General features: G+C 48.2%; 2 protein-coding genes across 3 annotated transcripts; one reads left to right on the top strand and one right to left on the bottom strand.

The window, feature by feature from the left end:
• The first annotated feature begins 768 nt into the window (after positions 1-768).
• LOC125518998 (putative inactive receptor kinase At1g48480) lies at positions 769-3,392 on the top strand. The gene is made up of 2 exons (XM_048683883.2): positions 769-2,552; positions 2,642-3,392. The coding sequence occupies exons 1-2, from the start codon at positions 1,250-1,252 to the stop codon at positions 3,262-3,264; spliced, it is 1,926 nt and encodes a 641-aa protein (XP_048539840.1). The 5' UTR covers positions 769-1,249; the 3' UTR covers positions 3,265-3,392.
• Positions 3,393-3,587: 195 nt separating this feature from the next.
• Positions 3,588-9,969, bottom strand: RAD4 (DNA repair protein Rad4 family). 2 transcript variants are annotated; one of them, XM_048683881.2, is made up of 13 exons: positions 9,687-9,969; positions 9,461-9,603; positions 8,699-9,007; positions 8,261-8,353; positions 7,984-8,079; positions 7,785-7,886; positions 7,496-7,545; positions 6,299-7,030; positions 5,216-5,381; positions 4,915-5,109; positions 4,691-4,840; positions 4,399-4,608; positions 3,588-4,063 (listed from the first exon to the last, which is right to left on the bottom strand). In XM_048683881.2, exons 1-13 carry the CDS (start codon positions 9,751-9,753, stop codon positions 3,680-3,682), a joined length of 2,697 nt encoding a protein of 898 aa, XP_048539838.2. In that variant the 5' UTR covers positions 9,754-9,969; the 3' UTR covers positions 3,588-3,679. The 2 variants fall into 2 exon arrangements, with proteins under 2 accessions (XP_048539838.2, XP_048539839.2); XM_048683882.2 differs by having other exon boundaries at positions 9,461-9,582.
• Positions 9,970-23,644: the final 13,675 nt, after the last annotated feature.

The following is a 23,644-nucleotide window of genomic DNA, read 5'->3' as shown; positions in this document are numbered from 1 at the left end:
ATAAATCACTAGGAGGTGTGGTGGGAGGTGAGGCGGAAAAAAATAAGACTAAACCGATGAGGAGAAGCTACCAAACTTCCTCATTAGGAATAGAGATGTTCAAGTGACACCACTTTCACTATTCATTTTAAATAAATTATGGAGAAATTTTATTTTTAATTAATCCACTTAAATCATAATTAGTACTCCCTCCTATCCATATTAACTGTCGTCGATTTAGTATCATTTAATATGGATCGGACGGAGTATTAAAGCTGCACTATTTTGACGCTTGTTTATGCAAAGTATGGAAGAGTGCAACTTGTGTTCAATTTATCGTTATATTCTAATTGCCACATAATAGAAAAGAGTTTGACAATAATACCACTCCCACAAGCCATTCTTCCTAAGAAATACTCCCTCCATTCCTAAATATGTGTCTTTTAAAAAATTTCAATAAATGACTACATACAGAACAAAATGAGTAAATCTACACTCTAAAATATGTCTATATACATTCATATGTAGTTCATTGGAAATCTTCTAAAAGACAAATATTTAGAAACGAAGGGAGTAGATGTGTTACCCTGAATTTTGTACTAAAATCAAGTGCTATTTTCCTTGCGACTTTTTCCATCGCTCAACAACCATCCCTGGAAAAAAAATCGACTGACCCTCCACAAATTGACTGAAACTAAAACAAGTTTCAGTCACTTTTTTTCCACCTTTCCTCTTCTGTTCTTTCCTGTCCCTTGGGTGTTCATCTGATGCCTTAGAATCGAAGTGACTGAAGCAACACAAAATTTCACGTGCCTGACGCACAGGTGCTCCCGAACAAGATAGATGCAGTAGTTACCAACGCCTTGGAGCTATAGCTGCGGTCCAAACCTCCCGCTTCAGTTCTTTCACCTCACCTCACCTTCCTCCTCTCCCTTGCCGACCGACGTCGATCCCAATGCTGCTAACGCCAATTTATTTGCTGTCCATTACCACGCTACGCACAGCTGCTGGAGTAATATGGGAAGGAATGTAGTAATTTCCGGCCACGCGCCCTATTTAATCACAGGTCCCCTCCGGAACAATCGACCAACAAAAGGAATTGCTTGCTAGCCTCGCCGCGGTCGCCCTGCGCGTGCGCGTCTCCTCCACCGAACCGTCCGCCGTCGTTGCCGTCGCCGTCGCGGTACATATACCTGTCAAACCATCCCGTCCCTTCCTCTACCTACCGTCTTCTTGGTACTGTCAGCTATAAGCTGTACCGCGTCACAGCATGGCGCCTGGGCTGCGGTTCCCGCCGGCGTTCGCCCTCGTGCAGCTCGTGGTCACGCTGCTCGCTGTGCTGCCTCGCCATGTTGTGCCGGACCTGGCCGGCGACCGCGACGCGCTGCTCGCCCTGCGCACCGCCGTGGGAAGTCATCTGAAGTGGGACCTCTCGGTGTCCCCGTGCCAGGGGTGGCAAGGCGTCAGCTGCAGCCCCGGCCCCAACCAGCGCGTCGTGGAGGTGCGGCTAGTTGCCAAGAGCCTGAGCGGGCAGATCCCGGTCGGCACGGTGGGCAACCTCACCGCCCTACAGACGCTGTCGCTCCGGTTTAACGCCATCTCCGGCCCCATCCCGGCGGACATCGGCAGCTGCACCGAGCTCCGGTGGCTGTACCTCAAGGGGAACCGATTTGACGGCGACATACCGGAGAGCTTCTTCTCGCTGGCATTGCTCAAGAAGGCCGATCTCTCCGGGAATCGCCTCACCGGCGGCGTGTCATCAGAGTTCAACAAGCTCGGGAACCTCGCCACGTTGAACCTCGAGGGCAATAACCTTAACGGCGCGCTCCCGAGCGGCCTTGACCTCCCAAAGCTCACGCAGTTCAACGTGTCCTACAACGGCCAGATCGATGGCCCCGTGCCCGCGTCACTCGCCGGGCTGCCCGCGAGCGCCTTCCTCGGGACGGCGCTTTGCGGCGGCCCTCTCGCTGCTTGCCCCAACTCCGACTCCGAGGCCCACAAGAGTCGCAAGCTAACCCTTGGCGCCATCGTCGGCATCATCATCGCTGCGTTGGTCGTTCTCATCGTCATCCTTTCAATCTGCGTTCTCATCTTCAGCCGGCGGCGGCGGGCGGCGGCCGGAAGGTCCACCGAGGCCGCGGCCGACGTGCACGAGGGCACGGAGCCTATAACGGTGACCGTGGCGATGACGGGCAGGGACGCCGTGAAGCGGTCGCACTCCCCGCCGGGTTCGCCGTTGATCGGCGACGGCAAGAAGCTGGTGTTCCTGGGCAGCGCGCCGGAGAGGCCCTATGACCTGGAGACGATGCTGCGGGCGTCCGCCGAGGTGCTCGGCAAGGGCGTCCACGGGACGACGTACCGTGCAACGCTCGACGGCGGCGAGCCCGTCCTCGCCATCAAACGCCTCCGCGATGTCCACCTCCCTGAGCGCGAGTTCCGGGACAGGGTGGTCGCCCTCGGCGCTCTCCGCCACGACAACCTGCCGGGTCTCCGCGCCTACTTCTACAGCAAGGAGGAGAAGCTCCTCGTCTTCGACTTCGTCGGCGCCGGCAGCCTCTCCTCCCTTCTCCACGGTTCGTCGTTCGATCACACGCACCTCAGCTTCGCACTCTTCCCCGCGTCCATGGCCGGCATGTTTAGATTCCCTTCTTGTCTCCCGCAGGCAGCGGAGCGGAGCGCCTCGACTTCACGACGCGCGCACGGATCGCGCTGGCGGCGGCGCGCGGCGTGGCGTTCATCCACGGCGGAGGGCCCAAGGCGTCGCACGGCAGCATCAAGGCGTCCAACATCGTCGTCAGCGGGAAGCGCGACAGCGCCTACGTGGCCGACTACGGCCTGGCGCAGCTCGTCGGCACAGCGGGGCTGCCGAAGCGGGGCACGGGCTACCGCGCCCCGGAGGTGACCGACGCGCGCGTCGTGTCGCAGAAGGCCGACGTGTACAGCTTCGGCGTGGTGGTGCTGGAGCTGCTCACCGGGCGCGCGCCGACGCACGCGCTCCCGGATGGCGGCGCCGGCGGCAGCGGCGTGGACCTCGCGCGGTGGGTGCGGTCGGTGGTGCAGGAGGAGTGGACGTCCGAGGTGTTCGACTCCGTCATCGGCAGCGAGCCGCGCGTGGAGGAGGAGATGATGCGGCTGCTGCAGCTCGGGATGGAGTGCACCGAGCAGCACCCCGACCGGCGCCCGACGATGGCCGAGGTGGAGGCGAGGATCGAGCGCATCGTCGAGGACGCGAGCCGGAGGGCCGACTTCAGCAGCACCGACGGCAGCCGGAGCGTGTCCGCATGAGCATCACCGGCCATATTCTTTTTCAAGGTCTATAAGAGTTTTTTTTTTTGTAATGAGACGATTAGGTTTATATTTGTTACTGTATTTGTTGTTCTACAATAATGAAGGCGCTTTCATTTGACTCATAAGCTTATCGCAAGGGTTTGCATAACTATGATGCACACAGCCGCCGCAAACACCCCCATAATCACAAGTTTATATTTGCCATTTGTTGTTGTTGATGCTACTCATACTGGTTGCAAACTACTCATGTTTCATGTCTGCTGCATCATTCCCCCCTTGCTGAGCATTCAAATTCTCTCTTTCTCAGTGGATGAAATAAATGCAGTAAAGTTTTGTACTGAGAAATTTGATCAAATGAAAAGGCTCCCTACACTAGGCAGTCGAATTAGTACTACATTTCCAGTACAAGTTGCTACAATTCCTCAACTTGGAGTGAAAAACCACACGGGCAGCGTTTTGTCCGCACAAATGTCTCTTCGTCGAAGCTCTGATCTTCCTCGGGAAACTCATGCTCATGGTCATGAGCAGAGAAACGAGGATCTGGCAGCCGATCCGCGCGTGGACGATGATTGGTCGTGGTCGCTCCGGAGCATTGGCTATCACTGGTGCTTTTCTGGGGATTATCAACTTTAGCTGATCTCTCTGGCGCAAGCGCTGCTGAGCGCGCGTTGTAGGACTCTTTCAACCGTTGTCTCGTTACAATAGAACAGAGCAGCTGATACCACCTAGACAGAGCCCGAGCTTCCTCCTGCTTCCTTTCCGCAGCCTGTCTCCGTTCCTCTTCTTCTTTGTACGCCTACCAGGAAGTGTTAACCAAGATTACAAACATGTCACATCACCTTAGTCTGGAGCTTGAGCTCAAAATTTCTCACTACGATGACGAAAGAGCACTGCCAATTCACCAAAATACTATCCTTCATACCGCTACATTTGTATGCCAATACATCTCTGAAACATGCTACACAATTTATGCTGGTATTTTTTAGGCATACATGTGAGTTATAGATCTTCAATAACTTTAATCTAGGTCAACAACATTACTAGGTTGTATCAACGATCATGTATATCTTATTAACAGAATAACTGGTTTTAGTCATGGAAAGTAAACCAAATGCAGTATCCTCGACATACCTCCAAAATGGCATTTTTAAATTCAGCACATACAACAATTCCGTCAAAAACTGGAGCACACCGACCGCTTCGGTAATCAAATCCAATCATGGCAGGAGCATAGTCAATTCCAAGCCTCTTTGCAACCTGGAATATTCTTGGTTTACTCAAGTGTACGGTACCGGGTGGAAGGCACTTCTCTGACCATACATCAACTTGGCCACGCTCATTCTTTGGAGAAAATTTTTAGTCAGTATGTAGGAAGCACAAAAAGAAATACTATGGTTACTAAATAGCTAGTGATGCTCATTACCTTTGGCACAATGCCATTTACAGCACCAGGAAGTTGCAGGGGTTCGAGTTGCCATTTACCATATAATTCCGTGGTTGCCTGAAGTTCATCTTCGTTGCTATTGGATTCACGCGACTGGGAGTTGAAAATCCTCTTTGGTCGTATGACAATCTACATACAACAGAAAACAATTACTCCACCTGTGAAAAGACAAGAGAAACAAGATAAGCCGGTGCTTCTGTTACCTTTGCAGGCGACTCGTTTTCTCTAACTTGCAGACCCTCCGTCAACCATCCGTGTCTTGATTGCAGTGTTTGAACACAAGATCTAGGATAAACAGGATGCCCCTTACAGAAGCCAAGCACTGGACCCTTGGGATGAAGAACTTGGTTCTTGTGCAGCCACTTCTCAAGGGCATATAGGTGATGGTCTCTGTAGGCCTAAATAGTTCCATAAATAATAATCAATTAAGATAACAATTAATTTTGGAAGAAGCAGGGTAAAGTAAGTTATATTAATCTCTCTTAAATCCTGTATCGGCTGTACCTGTTGATTGGTAGGAAGAGGCTCTGTTAGGGCCCTGGTCTGAAGTTCCATATCTTCAGAGTCATTAGTTGCTGCCAATTCGAGCTGCTCTAGTGGTGCCAAAACTTTCTCCCACCACTCTTGATTCACTCTTCCCTGGACAATTCTGTGCCACTGCAAGCAATACCTGTAGAGCATGATTGTTATGCACATGTAGACATGTAGTACATGCCCAAAGGAGCACCAAGTTATGGAAAGGATCCTCAAAATCTCATTTAGGTTGTTTATCCTTTAAATTAGGAAAATATTTTTTAGCTTTGGGCCTTAGCCCATGCGTCAATTAGACATAAGATATATGATTTGTTATTTAGTTTGGGTTATTAGGCATCTATAGAAGACCCTTTATGAGAAATTAATCCAGCGAGTAAATAGAAGAATAATCCATCTACCTTGCCTCACAGGAGACAACCCCTCCCTAGCCTCTCTCCAAAACCCTACCCCATAACAAGAATTTCCTTAGTCAAGAACGCCAGTGACAGAGCTAGATATCTGCTAGTACATGAAAACAGTACAGAAGGCCTGTTTGGTAGGTGCACAAATATAACTACCTTGGTCACCTTAAACATATATTTCTAGCTCTGTCCCTGAACCTTAATAGCACAAATTGAATGTTGCGTTGGAAAATCGTAGAATCACTAATATTTGCCAAGTTTCAGACTTACTAGTAATACAGCGCTCCAAGTCATTCAGTTCAGACTGAATTTGCATTATAGGTTGTTGCATTAGCAAAGAATAATTTCAGTAATAATGCCTACAGTATTTCACTTTAGTTGCATTGTCTGGTTTGGCAAGTAGAAGGTCTAGTAAAAACCGAAGGCATAACTAGTACTCCCTCTGTTCCTAAATATTTGTCTTTCTAGATATTTCAACAAGTGACTATATACGGAGCAAAATAAATGAATCTATATTCTAAAATATGTCTACATACATCCGTATGTGGTAGTCTGTTTGAAATGTCTAGAAAGACAAATATTTAGGAACGGAGGAAGTATATATCACTATAACAGCACATAGAAAAACTTGTAAATTCCAAAGGAGGCAAACCTTCTAGTCACATCTTTAGCACCACCTCCAGCAAAGGCAATAACGTATCTCAAAGGCTTCCTGCAAACAGCAGAAGCAGCTTCTACTTTTCTTTCACCGTCAATAATATCATTTACAACATCAACATGCACCCATCTTCCAGTCAATGTCTGGCCACCGCAGTATACCTCGGCCCAATATAATGGCGGTCCACTTCTCGACCAAACTGCGCTTGAGTTGGACGCAACTTCTGCATTTTTACGTAATTTCTTCAATGGTGTAGAATCTAGTAGGGTGCCAATTGACTGACTGGATGTGGCAGCTAGCTTTTCCTGAATTTCAGCTCCAGTGGCTGAAAGGGCCATTTGCAGTTGCAACTCAAATTCCACGTCCCCTTTCCTTTTTGGTATTTCGGCACTACTGGATGTGAATGGATTTGAACTGCTGGATGATTCATCTTTCGATGTTGATGCATATTGATCTGCCTTGCAATTTGACAAGTTTTTAGACAAACTCTTGCAAGCTGATGTTCTTTTCAAATTCCCAAGATCACCTCGTTGCTTGGTCCTATTGAAGCTATGTTCCGTATTAACTTCTAATCGAGCCGGAGAAAGAGTATTAAACTCATTATGGCCTGCAGCAACAGAACTACATGGTAGTGCCCTTGTCGAAAGCCTAGTTCCATCTTGATTTGGTGTCCCCACTGCTTTAGCATCAGGCTTGAGTCCAACAACATCCATATTTGTAACAAACCTACAAGATGTACTTAGGTATGGCTCAAAAGATGGCAAACAGAAACACAGTATAATGTAGTAACCCCTGATTCTTGCTTAATCTTCATGGGAACTTTGATAGGGTTGGAGAACTTACGAAAAACACTGATAGAGGATTAACTTCAGAACTGAAACCCAAATATTTTATCAAGTCTAACTTCAAGCGAGCACTGATGCCTAATTGCCACTTACTGGCTTTCAGCCGTTCTCCTGAGCCACCTTTTCTTAAATATATTTAAAACATGATTTTTTTTTAACTTACACACAAAATAGAGAACATAAAATTCAGTTCTCAACACTGTGAATTAACTAAATCATACATAGCATGCAAAATGATTTACTATTAATGATCCTCTTATTCATGTATGATTACTGATGCAAGATGTTAAAATATGGGGACATGCCTAAACTCAAGCACACAATTAGTTGCATGGTGCTATCGTACCTAGCTGTCAAGTTGAGTGCCCTAAACAGTGCCACTGATAGTGCACAGACCTGCATTGCAAACCATTTGTGGGTCAGCTTTACAATATGCTGCTTCAGAAGATAAATTCCATTTATAATGGAACATAGAAAATAAACTGTGGAGCAAGAAAACATGATTACTATCATTCATTTTTTTCTAGGGTTCTTAAATCTGAAAAACTTCAAGGAGACATAATGTCAGCCTATATAAGGAATTCAGGACACTAGTTTCTTCAGCAAGCAAAATCTTAAGGGAGACGATACGGTACCTCTTCAGCAGTGCCTTCATGACTTTGAAGAGCGAAAGCCATATTTGATTCAAAAGACCCCTTGTCAGCAGATCGTGCAATTATACTGAAAGTACGATGGAACTGCATGCACAATAAATGTATTTTAAGAAAGAAAAAATAACATGTGGGAATTATTGTTTCATGTAATAAATACATGTAAGGCCCAAAAGGGGCTTACCCAGCTCACAAGACTACGTAATTTATTAGCGTCCAGTTTCAGAGTGTCTACACCATTCCACAGTAAGTGCTGTGGTAAAACAGATAGAACTGAAGCCTGAAAAGAAAATTTAGAACAAACATGGTTTAGCTTGAAAGATGCCTCGGTTCAGTACTTTGGAAGAAAGATATCTCCAGTCACCAACATTAGCATAAAATAAGTAAAAAAATCTTGATATTTCATCATTTTGAAACATGAGCAATTTAAAATGGTATAAATGGACACCAATATAATGCACCTGAATAAGAGGATCATTGCAGGCCTTGTCAATTACCCTACCCCTTGCTAGCAGGCAAAGTAAATGGACCTTGTGCATGAGTTCAGCCAACTCCTAAATAAATCGAAAAGTAGTAATTGGTCAATAACAAAAAGATCCTAACAGAAAAAAATAGTAATTTGAAGTATAATACAAAGAAATGTGAACTAATGCAGTTTTCACAGGATGTGGTTCAAGGTTTTCTTGTGACCAGGCTGCAGAGCATTACAGTACTCAGCAAACAAGCTGATACCTGGAACTCCTCAGCAGTCAGCACACATTGTAGGCCATAGTCACATACACAAACTCATTTCACAGGATAAAGTGGTAACAGGTTAGAAGCTAAATGCAAAGGTTTATGTGCACGTGGAGGCAGATGCCTTGATTAATAAAAAATTCTCCGCTCGTGAAATGTTTTACCTTCTCTTCAGCAGTATGCCTTCGAACACTCTTCTTTTCAGTTGATGAAGGTACATCAGTGAACTCAACAGTGACCGTCTCACCAAGATCATGGGAATAACCCTCTTTGCGTTCCACCGGAGAGACATGCCCATCCTCCCATTCCATGCCAGCTGCATCATTATCACCAATTGCCTCCGGCTCTTTTTCCTCCAGTTTTTTCTTTCCAGAACTCCCCACGCTGCACCTTTTCTTACCAGTATCATCATTCCGTTCGGTATTGACTTTACCATTTTTGCGTTTGATCCCCAATGCAGATTCCAATTCCACCTGAAGTGATCAGCGTAAGCAAATCCCATCAAGGAATACATAAGTTTGCCTTCCATAACTAAATTTGACCCTAAGACTTATTTCCCTCCTACGATAAGAAATAGGAACTATTTTCAGAACTCAACGCCAAGTTTTCCTTTTTTTTCACTAGAAACTTAGAATTGCCACAATTTCTCAATTTCATGTGTCATGCCAAAACTGCAACACTTTCAGTAGATAAATCATGTCCTCTCAATTAATTTGCTCTAAAGTTTCAGCTCATTTAGTCAGAATCTTACACAACTATCTTAATACGGGAGAAGGAATACAGGTGTATAAGTATAATAACAAACATAAAACAAGGAGAATCTTGTAAGGAAACACATTAGAACATCGCTAGCTCCATTATCAACACAAACAGCCTCCCCCCTAATCCCCTGGAATCATAACACGCAAGTTGGCGCCTTTTACTACCTGTCCAGCAACCGGCATTTGCGCTCTCGCCTTGGTGGCGGGGGATTTCCCTTTCGCGGCGAGCGAAGCTCTCCGGCGATTATTGGCGCCGCCGGCCACAACCTCCTCCGCTCCACCTCTCCCTACAGGGGGAAGAACAATAGCTTCAGCCAAAACACACGATGGTAAATAAATACTCTATTAAATAAGAGGGCGGCAAGGAGGGCCGGACGGAGACAAGCAGCACCTGAGGAGGCGGGGAACGAAGCGGGTGGGGGTTTGGGCTCGCCGCGGGTCTGGCCCCTGGTCCGCATCGCTAGAGCCTCTAGTCTTCTTCTTCTTCTTCTCGGCGGCAGGGAGGAGATGAGGGGTTAGTGGAAGCGGGGATGGCCCCCGGCCGCCGTTAGGTTTAGGGAAGCGGAACGACGGCGGCCGCGACCGGAGGTGATGGTGGCCGAGTGAGTTTCGCGCGCCGCGAGGCGTCGTGGGACCAATCCTGGGAGGGGGAGTGGGCCCGACATGGAGGCGCGTGGCAGAGTTTGCTCCTTTCTTTTCACGGGCTTTCAGCAACACCAAGCCGGTGATCCCTGTTCTCAAAAAAAAAAGGCGGTGATCCCTCAAAAAAACTATGCTTTAAAAAATGCTCAAAATTGAAAATATTCCCATCTGAAAAATGGTAGGAAATGGCATAAAAAAGTCCATACTTTTTAAAAAAAATGTTCGCATTTTTCAAAAAAGTCACAAACGTTTAAAAAACATCTGTGTCTTTTCAAAAATGTTCTAGAGCTTCAATAAATGTTCACTTATTAAAATATTTTTTGTGTGTTTTAAAGCCGGCTAAAAACATAGAAAAAACTAGAAATCAGAACAAGGGAAGAAATCAGTTGCTAGTTTTCTTACAAATCGCTCACTCACTCACTTGCTAATCAGCGTTAATGGGCCAGCCCACTCGATGTCGTCCACATTTGATTGCTCGATTTGACGCACCGAGTGTCAAGCAAGAGCTTTCGCAAAAGCCTTAGGCCAACTCCAAACGGGAGACCCAAACCAACATGAAATTTGATCCTTTTTTGTTCGTTTGAGTCTCCAAACGGACAGGGGAATACGGGCAGTGCACCCAACGGGGATGCCTCATTTGATGAGATGTTTGTTTTCAGCATTTCGTCGAACACCTAACAAAGGCAGCCGCGGCATCGACGAGCACGCAGCCTGGCGCCGTGTTGTGGTACCCCACATTGGTTGTGCTCGGTTGAGCCATGGATGGAGAGGAGGAAGTGGGTCTCTCGATGCTCGGTGAAGAATGCGCAGGAGCCGCTCTGCACGGTAGTCGGTGGCGCCATAGGCGTGCGGTGTGTCGGGAGGCCCTTGCCAACTCCCGTGCTCGCGTGCATCGTGGAGGGTGTAGTTGTCCGCATGCGAGAGTGCGCCTTCAACATCCTAGTCACCATCAATGACGACAGGCGGGAGGCGACTGTGCGCGTCGTGCAGAAAGAGACTGGCGACGAACGCCAACGTCATGGCCGCCATCTATGATCCTCCAGCACGGCGGGATTTTGCTCCGTTCCGCCCAGGTCGAACCTGGGCGCTCATCACTGGTCAAGACGTCGAGCTCTCTCTCCGGCCGACAGCATCACCTATCTCTCTCTCCGGCAAACAACAAAGAAGGAGATGGCGGAAGAGGGCCATGGTTGGTGAGAGAGGAGATCAGGACAACAACGGCGGGGCTCGTCGGGAAGATAAAGGCACGACGGTGGCCTCGCCGGTGCGCGCGGCGGCGGGAATCGGGCACATGTCGTAGCCATCATGGAGGCAGAGCCCCAACTCGCGTGGTCGTTGATCTATGGGCCATGGTGGACACGAGCAGGAACCAACGGACGACGGAGAGTGTCTACTTGTATCCATCCGAGACCCATTTTGACTCGTATTTGGACCAAGTCTAGGTCGGAGTTGACAACGAACGGACGCAAGATGAACATTTTGTCCAAATGGTGTTGGGGAACACAGTATTTCAAAAAATTTACCTACAATCACGCAAGATCTATGTAGGAGATGCATAGCAACGAGCGGGGAGAGTGTGTCCACGTACCCTCGTAGACCCAAAGCGGAATCGTCTAGTAACGTGGTTGATGTAGTCGAACGTCTTCGCGATCCAACCGATCCAAGCACCGAACGTACGGCACCTCCGCGTTCAGCACACGTTTAGCTCGATGACGTCCCTCGAGCTCTTGATCCAGTTGAGACCGAGGGAGAGTTTCGTCAGCACGACGGCGTGGCGACGGTGATGATGATGTTACCGGTGCAGGGCTTCGCCTAAGCACTACAACGATATGATCGAGGTGTGTAACTGTGGAGGGGGGCACCGCACATGGCTAAGAGAAGACTTGGTGTGTCTTTGGGGTGCCCCCCTCCCACGTATATAAAGGGGGGAGGAGAGGAGGTCGGCCCTAGAGGGGGCGCGCCAAGGGGGGAGTCCTACTTGGACTCCCGGTCCAAGTAGGATTCCCCCCTTTCCTATTCCCACTAGGAGAAGGAGGGAAGGAGGAGGAAAAGAGAAGGAAAGGGGGGCCAGCCCCCCCCCCCAACCCTAGTCCAATTCGGTTTGGGCTTGGGGGGCACGCGCCACCACCTGGCCGCCGCCTCCTCTCTCCACTAGGGCCCGTGAAGGCCCATTAACTCCCCGGGGGGTTCCAGTAACCCCCGGTACTCCGGAAAATGCCCGAACCTTTCCGAAACCATTCCGGTGTCCAAACATAACCTTTCAATATATCGATCTTTATGTCTCGACCATTTCAAGACTCCTCGTCATGTCCGTGATCTCATCCGGGACTCCGAACAAACTTTGGTTCATCAAATCACATAACTCATAATACAAATCGTCATCGAACATTAAGCGTGCGGACCCTACGGATTCGAGAACTATGTAGACATGACCGAGACACATCTCCGGTCAATAACCAATAGCGGAACCTGGATGCTCATATTGGTTCCTGATGACCCACAAGTATAGTGTGACGCCCGGGTAATCAAGCTATAGTAAACCTCTGTTAATGATGCCACGTCACCACGATTACTATTGCTAAACTCACGTTGGTTCGAAACCGATTCGAATTCGAATTCAAAATCAAGTCAAACAATGCAGGTTTTCAAATATTAAAACTAAAATGTTCGCGAAGTGCCAAATAATTCATAAGTACTATTGGTGGGTAAACCAAGTCTTTATAAAAAATTTAAATGAACTAAACTAAATAAAACAGTAGCAAAAACAATTAGATAAATGCCTTTTATTAATTATAAAATATTAAACCATTTTATTTGAGGTTAAACTTTTTGTGTCAGTGATATAATTAGTAAAACTAAATTAGGTACTACTAAAATATTTTACAAAACTAAAATAGATTGAAGAATGAAATAAAACAGGAAAAGAAATATAAAAACAGAAAGCAAAAGAAAAACAAAGAAAAGCCCCCTGGTCCAACTGGGCTTTAGCCCAGTCGACCAGCCTACGGACACCGGCCCACCCCACTCCCCTTATCTCCCTCACCGAAACCCTAGCCCGATCCCACTCCCACTTCCCCCCCACGATCCCCTTCTCTCACCCGTCTGGATCGGGATTGAGGCGACCTCGCCTCGTCCCCATCGCCCATCGCCCCTGGCGCATGCCCCCCCCCGGTCGCCCTGCTTCCTCCCCGATACGTTCGCCTCCTCCATCACCCATCTGGATCGAGGGAACGACCTGCCAACGCCCACCGCTCGACCTCGACGCCCGTCGCCACCACCACGACGCCGCCGTCGCCGGCCACCACGCTGGCCTGCCTCCTCGCTTCCTCAACCCTCTCATCGCCGGGAAGTCGTCCCCGTCCTCCGCCACGACAACCGCTGCCATTTTCCCTACAACTCCGGTGAGGACCCCGGTCCTCCTCCCGTGCCCTCACGTCGGCGCTCGCCCCGCGCCTCGCCATGGTCATCCTCACCGTGCGCCCCTCCCCTGTTGGTTTCGAGGCCGCGTGCGCCGCGCGCCGCGTGCCGACGCCCGCGCCCCGCCTCGTCCCTACCTCCCGCAGCCGCCCTGCACTGCCGCTGCAGCCTCTGCTGCTGCCGGAGGCCGCCGACGTTGTCCCACACGCGCCGGCCGGCCCCTGCCCGACGCCCGTCTTCAGTCGCCTGCTCCAGTCACCGCGCCACGCACCACCGCGGCCCCTCCCGCTCGCGCCTGCGTCCTTGGCCATGCGCGCCTTGCGCCACGCGTGCCCGCCCTCTCGCCGTGCTGCTCCGGCACCCCGCCGTGGCCGGCGCCCCCTGGTAGCCTGGGCGTGCGCCCAAACGGGCTAGCGCCCAGCGCCTGTGGCCGACGCCCGCGCCCGTAAGGCCCCCAGGGCCTATGACAGGAGGCCCCACCCCAGAACGAATTAAAAAGAGAAGAAGAAAGAAAAATGAATGTAAATAATAATAATTAATTAATTAAATTAAGTAATCCTACTTAATTAAACTAATTAAACCTGATTAGATTAACCTAACCATTAATTAAACAACCAATGACATGTGGGCCCCCACCCGCAGTTGACCCAGTTAACTGCACAATTGGCTGCTGACATTAGCATGATGTCATGCTGATGTCATCATTTACTATTCTAGATAATGTTGATTTAAATAATTAAATAAATCCTAAAAACGATTTCAATCTTTTAAAATCATAGAAAATAATCTGTAACTCAGATGGAAAAACTTTGTACATGAAAGTTGCTCAGAACGACGAGACGAATCCAGATACGCAGCTCGTTCATCCGCCACGCATCCCTAACATAGCGAACACGCAACTTTCCCCCTCCAGCTCCTTTGTCCGAAAACGCGAAACACCGGGGATATTTTCCCGTATGTTTCCCCCCTTCACCAGTATCATCTCATACCGCGTTAGGGCACCCCTAGCACCGCTACTTGCCATGTCATGCATCGCCATGCATTTGTTTGCATTATACTTATTGTTTCTTCCCCCTCTTCTCTCGCTAGACACCGAGACCGACGCCGCTGCTACCCAGTACGACTACGGAGTTGACGACCCCTCTCTCTTGCCAGAGCAACCAGGCAAGCCCCCCCTTTGATCACCAGATATCGCCTACTCTTCTCTCTACTGCTTGCATTAGAGTAGTGTAGCATGTTACTGCTTTCCGTTAATCCTATTCCGATGCATAGCCTGTCATTGTTGCTCCAGCTGTTGATACCTTACCTGCAATCCTAAATGCTTAGTATAGGATGCTAGTTTACCATCAGTGGCCCTACATTCTTGTCTGTCTGCCATGCTATACTATCGGGCCGTGATCACTTGGGAGGTGGTCACGGGTATATACTTATGCATGATATATGATACTTGTGGTGATTAAAGTCGGGTCGGCTCGTAGGAGTACCCGCGAGTGATTCCGATGTTGGGGGCTAAAGGGGCAGGTGGCTCCATCCCGGTAGAGGTGGGCCTGAGTTCCCGAAGGCCCCCGACTGTTACTTTGTGGCGGAGCAACAGGGCAGGTTGAGACCACCTAGGAGAGAGGTGGGCCTGGCCCTGGTCGGCGTCCGTGGTTATTTCAGAATAACACGCTTAACGAGATCTTGGTATTTGATTTGAGTCTGGCTACTGGCCTATACGCACTAACCATCTACGCGGGGACAGTTATGGGCACTCGGCGTCGTGGTATCAGCCGAAGCCTTCGTGACGTCAGCGACTGAGCGGCGCGCGCTGGGTTGGACCACGTAACGCAACTTCCTTTGTAATGGAGGTTGCTAGGTCTGCTTACCGGCCGCGTACACAACATGCAGGTGTGCAATGGGCGATGGGCCCAGACCCCTGCGCCATAGGATTTAGACCGGCGTGCTGACCTCTCTGTTGTGCCTAGGTAGGGCTGCGACGTGTTGATCTTCCGAGGTCGGGCATGACCCAGGAAAGTGTGTCCGCCAAATGGTATCGAGCGTGTTGGGTTATGTGGTGCACCCCTGCAGGGAAGTTAATCTATTCGAATAGCCGTGATCTTCGGTAATAGGACGACTTGGAGTTGTACCTTGACCTTATGACAACTAGAACCGGATACTTAATAAAACACACCCTTCCAAGTGCCAGATACAACCGGTGGTCGCTCTCTCACAGGGCGACGAGGGGAGGATCATCGGTTAGGATTATGCTATGCGATGTTACTTGGTGAACTTACCATCTACTCTCTTCTCTTGCTGCAAGATGGAGGTTACCAGAAGCGTAGTCTTCGAAAGGACTAGCTACCCCCCTCTTATTCCGGCATTCTGCAGTTCAGTCCACATATGATACCCTTATTCCATTTGATACCAATGCATACATATGTAGTGTAGCTCCTTGCTTACGAGTACTTTGGATGAGTACTCACGTTTGCTTTGCTCCCCCTTTTCCCCCTTTCTATACCCGATTGCCGCGACCAGACGTTGGAGTCCAGGAGCCAGACGCCACCGTCGACGACGACTACTACTACTCGGGAGGTGCCTACTACTACGTGCAGCCCGCTGACGGCGACCAGGAGTAGTTTAGGAGGATCCCAGGCAGGAGGCCTGCGCCTCTTTCGATCTGTATCCCAGTTTGTGCTAGCCTTCTTAAGGCTAACTTGTTTAACTTATGTCTGTACTCAGATATTGTTGCTTCCGCTGACTCGTCTATGATCGAGCTCTTGTATTCGAGCCCTCGAGGCCCCTGGCTTGTAATATGATGCTTGTATGACTTATTTTATTTGTAGAGTTGTGTTGTGATATCTTCCCGTGAGTCGCTGATCTTGATCGTACACGTTTGCGTGTATGATTAGTGTACGGTCGGATCGGGGGCGTCACAAGTTGGTATCAGAGCCGACTGCCTGTAGGAATCCCCTTTCCAACTCCTTGGCCAAAGTTGAGTCTAGTCATTGCAAAACCTTTACTAACTTGGCTGTGTGGCCTATGGGCCCACGTCGCCATTGGGTGGTATTAGGATCTTTTATTTCTCGTCTATGCTCTGGGACTCTGAACTCTCTCCTATTCGGGTTTAATGAATTTACTAAAAATCTAACTTAGGTTCTCGAAAATACTTTCTCCCGGAGAACCCCCTTCAGTCGAGATGATCGCCGGCTGCACTAGAAGATTTCGAAGATACTCTCCGATATTCTGTCGAGACCTTGTGCATGTTGCTTTTGCAATTCCCTTCTATCGATAAACCTCTATGGATAACCACGTACACGTGCCATTCATATAATCATTCCTCATTGATCTTGTTATTACAAGATGCCCCAAAATTCTCTCTATTCTTCCGAGAATACTTTGTGCCTACTGCCTTGCATTTCTTTGCCACATGAATACCACTATGGGTAATTTCTAGCACTCACCGGATATTTGCTCATCCCCAGTTGGTTCATGTATTTCACAAAAGTCTTGAAAATACTATTTGAACTTCCGAAAATCCCGAGTAGCCTATTACTCTTGAAGTTCTTACTTGCTTGCATTATGGTTAATCCCATAAGTCTATAATTTTATTGGCATCCCTTGTCATTATCATTTTGAGTCCGTTGATTCAAAATGTTGTGAATGCTCGCCATCCTCAATCAGATCTAATGGTTCATCCTTCCGGCTCACACATCATTTTAAATATGAGTTGGTTATCAACCAATCAAATTGTCGTTGATTGTACCCCTAAGTCTATTCGACTGATCCATTCTTAATGAGAGCGTTGGCTTTTGATCCCTTGATTTGGAAATGATAATTCCTTTGTATTTGAGATTTGAAATAGTCAGTTGTTTATATAATCTGATGCCCTTTCATTCCATCTTCCTTAGATAGAGTACCAATACTCGCATCGGCTCCATTGTAGACCATAGGACCCCTTGTTGGATTATTATCCGGCAGTGTCCTTCCTATTCAATAACCTTGTGAGCCTTTCCATGGGTATATGATACCTTTGGTAAATTGCATCCTCTGTTTTGCTAACCATGCTCTACTTTCGAGCTTGTGATATTTACTCTTGAAACTTGTGGTATATGTTTCTAAGAAACCCCGATGGGTTGAACCTATACAACCTTCTCTAAAACTGTGTGAACTCGAAAGTTTTCACGAGTCATACACTTCTGGTATTTTGCCAGATGAAATTTCAACACTACAACTTCTTCGAAAGTGAGAAGTGAATGAAAGGTTATGCATTGGAGAAGTGGGAGTCGACCTTGAACTTTGTGTTCATGCCCATGGACACAATGTAGATCTTATCGTTAAAGCTTCTCTTAAATTAAATTATTCATTTGGTATAAGTTCATCTTATATCTGGGATCTGACCTTTTGCAATCGTGGTTCCGACCATGTTCTCCTTTAAATACCATTTCACGTGCAAGTTTAAGCGCTTGTCTTCTGTAGAGCAATACCACAGTCCAACCTCTACTTTGATCTGTCATTGAGTATTACCCCCTCTGGTATCTCGAGATTATCACGGAACTGCATAACTTCTTATGAGTTCTTCTTCAAGTATTATTTGACTTTCGCTGCATCATCATTTGACTTGATGTCATCGCCAACCGATTACATCTTCATGAAATTTCTCGACAAATGTGTCGTGGTCATCATCAACATCCTGAGCTCTTCCAAGATATATATCGAATTCTTGATGAGAAATACCATCCTCGCCCCTCAATGGTTTGTGTTATCACCGACCACTTTATTGCCTTCCGTTCAACACAAACTTATTCGTGTTTTGTGTTATACCTTGAGATCCTTGCTATCCAGCATTTGTTCTTCTTTACCTTGGAATGTTACCACATTTTATGTCAAGAATGTCGTGGTAATTTTACCACCTCTTGAGAATTCTTGATATAGTAATATCTCTCACCTTTTGCGTTCATTTCTTGGTCTCCGTGTTGTTTCTAACCGGAATACCGACAAATGGTCTGTGATGTGCAAATTCTAAACTTCTAGAAACCCTATTGCTTTGAAGTTATTGGTCTACAGTTTCATTCTAAGTCTATTGCTTATTGAATCATCATTCGAACATTGATCGTGCTACCTAGTCCAGATTCCTGGGTGCACCCTTCTATCATTGTTCAGTTGTGTATGTTTCCCTCGAGCATACATCATTATATCATTTGATCTGACAAATGATATTTCCTTGTTCACATAATTGTGGAAATCAATCCTTTGGAAATCTCGATGATTTGTTGCTGAGCCTATCAGCCACCTCCTCATCCTCTCCTTGGTTTACTGATGAACTCTTGTTTCAGAACCCGCTTCCATTGTTCATTTACCGAGAATCTTACGATGTCTTCTCGTCAATTTGTGTTGCACCTTTTCTTCTCAGACATCCTGAGTCTGATGTATCCTGACACCAATCAGATCTGAATCTCGGTCAGGTATGATGGTTGGAACATATTTCCAAGAGTTATAACATTGGTCTTTAACCCGATAAGGTGATTTCATCCTAACACACCTGCCCGGAGGGCCTATTGTTATAGTTTCCTTTCTAGCAAGGTTAGTCATTCTTCCATGAGTAATTTGTAAAACTTGTGTATCCTGTCAATGATATCTCGAAGATTGTCTGTGGCACTACGATTTTCAACAAGAACATTTGAAGCCCAGTGCTAAATGTTTCCTGCTCAATTACCCAAACACCATTGTATGGGTAATGTCATGAAATTTCTCTCCCCTTACCTAAAGAGTTTTCTACATTATACCCTGTCATGGATATCATACTCTGCTTGTCCTTGGGAAGGATATACCCTTGCCCTTGAAATATGTGTTTAAACACATTTTCCTTTCCATTGTTTTGTTTAAACCTGATAATCACTTTTTCCTTTCCATTGGGTTGTTTAAACCTTCTTGTGATCTATATGATCTAAGCAGTAGTTTTCTCCTACTTAGGTAAACACCTCGGTGTACAATTCTGTCAGTAAGACCCTGTTACTATTGTTGTTGACATTCCGGTAACCACCAATGGACGAGAACCTTGCCTATTGGCCCGCCTCGTTCAACGAGCAGGAAAAGGGTTCTCTTCGTCCCTCGCCCTTGGTACCGATGTTGTTGCCGACATAACCGACAGACTATCCTCTAACAGGCCTTGCTTACATGATTGGGCAAGATGTCACCGCCCTTCCTACTTTTAACCCACATGGTGGGCCCATAACCCACAGTTCTACAGGATCGAAACCTGACTCTCCTATACACCCTGTTGCCAACGTTATTCCTAGAGCTTGACTTCGTATGTAGTTCACGGGCCACCTACCTAGTGATCTATTCTGGTATCAGATGCAATACTTATTCCCATTTCTCTGAATCCCTTTCACACTTTGTTTCAGGCACCGAATGATTGCCTACCCGCTCAAAACTTCTCATGATCCCTTCTTACTTTGCTCTTGATATCTTCGTAAGTTTCAATTCGAGAGTTACTTCCGCCACCTTCCTCGATGTTATCGACCAGATAGTCTACCTTGTAGAGATCAGTTCTCCCGGAATGTCCACCCTTTATTCTTTAGTAAGTACGACGGAGTCCTGTAGAAAGGACACCGACTTCATCATGATGACCTGAAGCAAAGAAACGAAGATATCAACGTAATGGATCGACCTCTTCGAGAAGAGCAACCAAGACCGAGAAGATCCGTTAGAATTTCACAACCACACATTTCCCCCTTACACCACCTCTTAAAATCTCGAGACGAGATTTCTTGTAGTGGAGGAGAATTATGACGCCCGGGTAATCAAGCTATGGTAAACCTCTGTTAATGATGCCACGTCACCACGATTACTATTGCTAAACTCACGTTGGTTTGAAACCGATTCGAATTCGAATTCAAAATCAAGTCAAACAATAAAGGTTTTCAAATATTAAAACTAAAATGTTCGCGAAGTGCCAAATAATTCATAAGTACTATTGGTGGGTAAACCAAGTCTTTATAAAAATTTAAATGAACTAAACTAAATAAAACAGTAGCAAAAACAATTAGATAAATGCCTTTTATTAATTATAAAATATTAAACCATTTTATTTGAGGTTAAACTTTTTGTGTTAGTGGTATAATTAGTAAAACTAAATTAGGTACTACTAAAATATTTTACAAAACTAAAATAGATTGAAGAATGAAATAAAATAGGAAAAGAAATATAAAAACAGAAAGCAAAAGAAAAACAAAGAAAAGCCCCCTGATCCAACTGGGCTTTAGCCCAGTCGACCGACCCACCGACGCCGGCCCACTCCACTCCCCTTATCCCCCTCATCGAAACCCTAGCCCGATCCCACTCCCCACTCCCCCCATGATCCCCTTCTCTCACCCGTCTGGATCGGGATTGAGGCGACCTCGCCTCGTCCCCATCGCCCATCGGCCCCGGCGCATGCCCCCCCATCGCCCCGCTTCCTCCCCGACACGTTCGCCTCCTCCATCACCCATCTGGATCGAGGGAGCGACCCGTCGACGCTCACCGCTCGACCTCGACGCCCGTCGCCACCACCACGACGCCGCCGTCGCCGGCCACCACGCTGGCCTGCCTCCTCGCTTCCTCAACCCTCTCATCGCCGGGAAGTCGTCCCCGTCCTCTGCCACGACAACCGCTGCCATTTTCCCTACAACTCCGGTGAGGACCCCGGTCCTCCTCCCGTGCCCTCACGTCGGCGCTCGCCCCGCGCCTCGCCGTGGTCGTCCTCGCCGTGCGCCCCTCCCCTGTTGGTTTCGAGGCCGCGCGCGCCGCGCGCCGACGCCCGCGCCCCGCCTCGTCCCTACCTCCCGCAGCCGCCCTGCACTACCGCTGCAGCCTCTGTTGCTGCCGGAGGCCGCCGACGTTGTCCCACACACGCCGGCCGGCCCCTGCCCGACGCCCGCCTTCAGTCGCCTGCTCCAGTCACCGCGCCACGCACCACCGTGGCCCCTCCCGCTCGCGCCTGCGTCCTTGGCTGCGCGCGCCTTGCGCCGCGCGTGCCCGCCCTCTCGCCGTGCTGCTCCGGCACCCCGCCGTGGCCGGCGCCCCCTGGTAGCCTGGGCGTGCGCCCAAACGGGCTAGCGCCCAGCGCCTGTGGCCGACGCCCGTGCCCGTAAGGCCCCCAGGGCCTATGACAGGGGGCCCCACCCCAGAACGAATTAAAAAAAGAAAGAAAAAAATGAATGTAAAAAAATAAATAATAATTAAACTAATTAAACCTGATTAGATTAACCTAACCATTAATTAAACAACCAATGACATGTGGGCCCCCACCCGCAGTTGACCGAGTCAACTGCACAATTGACTGCTGATGTCAGCATGATGTCATGCCGATGTCATCATTTACTATTCTGGATAATGTTGATTTAAATAATTAAATAAATCCTAAAAATGATTTCAATCTTTTAAAATCATAGAAAATAATCTGTAACTCGGATGGAAAAACTTTGTACATGAAAGTTGCTCAGAACAACAAGACGAATCCGGATACGCAGCCAGTTCGTCCGCCACGCATCCCTAACATAGCGAACACGCAACTTTCCCCCTCTGGCTCCTTTTTCCGAAAACGCGAAACACCAGGGATATTTTCCCGTATGTTTCCCCCCTTCACCGGTATCACCTCATACCGCGTTAGGGCACCCCTAGCACTGCTACTTGCCATGTCATGCATCGCCATGCATTTGTTTGCATTATATTTGTTGTTTCTTCCCCCTCTTCTCTGGCTAGACACCGAGACCGACGCCGCTGCTACCCAGTACGACTACGGAGTTGATGACCCCTCTCTCTTGCCAGAGCAACCAGGCAAGCCCCCCCTTTGATCACCAGATATCGCCTACTCTTCTCTCTACTGCTTGCATTAGAGTAGTGTAGCATGTTACTGCTTTCCATTAATCCTATTCCGATGCATAGCCTGTCATTGTTGCTCCAGCTGTTGATACCTTACCTGCAATCCTAAATGCTTAGTATAGGATGCTAGTTTACCATTAGTGGCCCTACATTCTTGTCTGTCTGCCATGCTATACTATCGGGCCGTGATCACTTGGGAGGTGGTCACGGGTATATACTTATGCATGATATATGATACTTGTGGTGATTAAAGTCAGGTCGGCTCGTAGGAGTACCCGCGAGTGATTCCGATGTTGGGGGCTGAAGGGGCAGGTGGCTCCATCCCGGTAGAGGTGGGCCTGAGTTCCCGAAGGCCCCCGACTGTTACTTTGTGGCGGAGCCACAGGGCATGTTGAGACCACCTAGGAGAGAGGTGGGCCTGGCCTTGGTCGGCATTCGTGGTTATTTTAGAATAACACGCTTAACGAGATCTTGGTATTTGATCTGAGTCTGGCTACTGGCCTATACGCACTAACCATCTACGGCGGGACAGTTATGGGCACTCGACGTCGTGGTATCAGCCGAAGCCTTCGTGACGTCAGCGACTGAGCGGCGCGCGCCGGGTTGGACCGCGTAACACAACTTCCTTTGTAATGGAGGTTGCTAGGTCTGCTCACCGGCCACGTACACAACGTGCAGGTGTGCAATGGACGATGGGCCCAGACCCCTGCGTCATAGGATTTAGACCGGCATGCTGACCTCTTTGTTGTGCCTAGGTAGGGCTGCGACGTGTTGATCTTCCGAGGCCGGGCATGACCCAGGAAAGTGTGTCCGGCCAAATGGGATCAAACGTGTTGGGTTATGTGGTGCACCCCTGCAGGGAAGTTAATCTATTCGAATAGCCGTGATCTTCGGTAACAGGACGACTTGGAGTTGTACCTTGACCTTATGACAACTAGAACCGGATACTTAATAAAACACACCCTTCCAAGTGCCCGATACAACTGGTGGTCGCTCTCTCACAGGGCGACGAGGGGAGGATCATCAGTTAGGAATATGCTATGCGATGTTACTTGGGGAACTTACCATCTACTCTCTTCTCCTGCTGCAAGATGGAGGTTACCAGAAGCGTAGTCTTCGAAAGGACTAGCTACCCCCCTCTTATTCCGGCATTCTGCAGTTCAGTCCACATATGATACCCTTATTCCATTAGATACCAATGCATACATATGTAGTATAGCTCCTTGCTTGCGAGTACTTTGGATGAGTACTTACGTTTGCTTTGCTCCCCCTTTTCCCCCTTTCTATACCCGATTGCCGTGACCAGACGTTGGAGTCCAGGAGCGAGACGCCACCGTCGACGACGACTACTACTACTCGGGAGGTTCCTACTACTACGTGCAGCCCACTGACGGCGACCAGGAGTAGTTTAGGAGGATCCCAGGCGGGAGGCCTGCGCCTCTTTCAATC

The sequence above is a fragment of the Triticum urartu genome, chromosome 7A (genome assembly GCF_056163025.1).
Source record: "Triticum urartu cultivar PI428250 chromosome 7A, HENAU_Tu73, whole genome shotgun sequence".
Lineage (NCBI taxonomy): Eukaryota > Viridiplantae > Streptophyta > Magnoliopsida > Poales > Poaceae > Triticum > Triticum urartu.
Note: the sequence above shows the minus strand (reverse complement) of the source record. Positions and strands in the feature narration are given on the sequence as shown.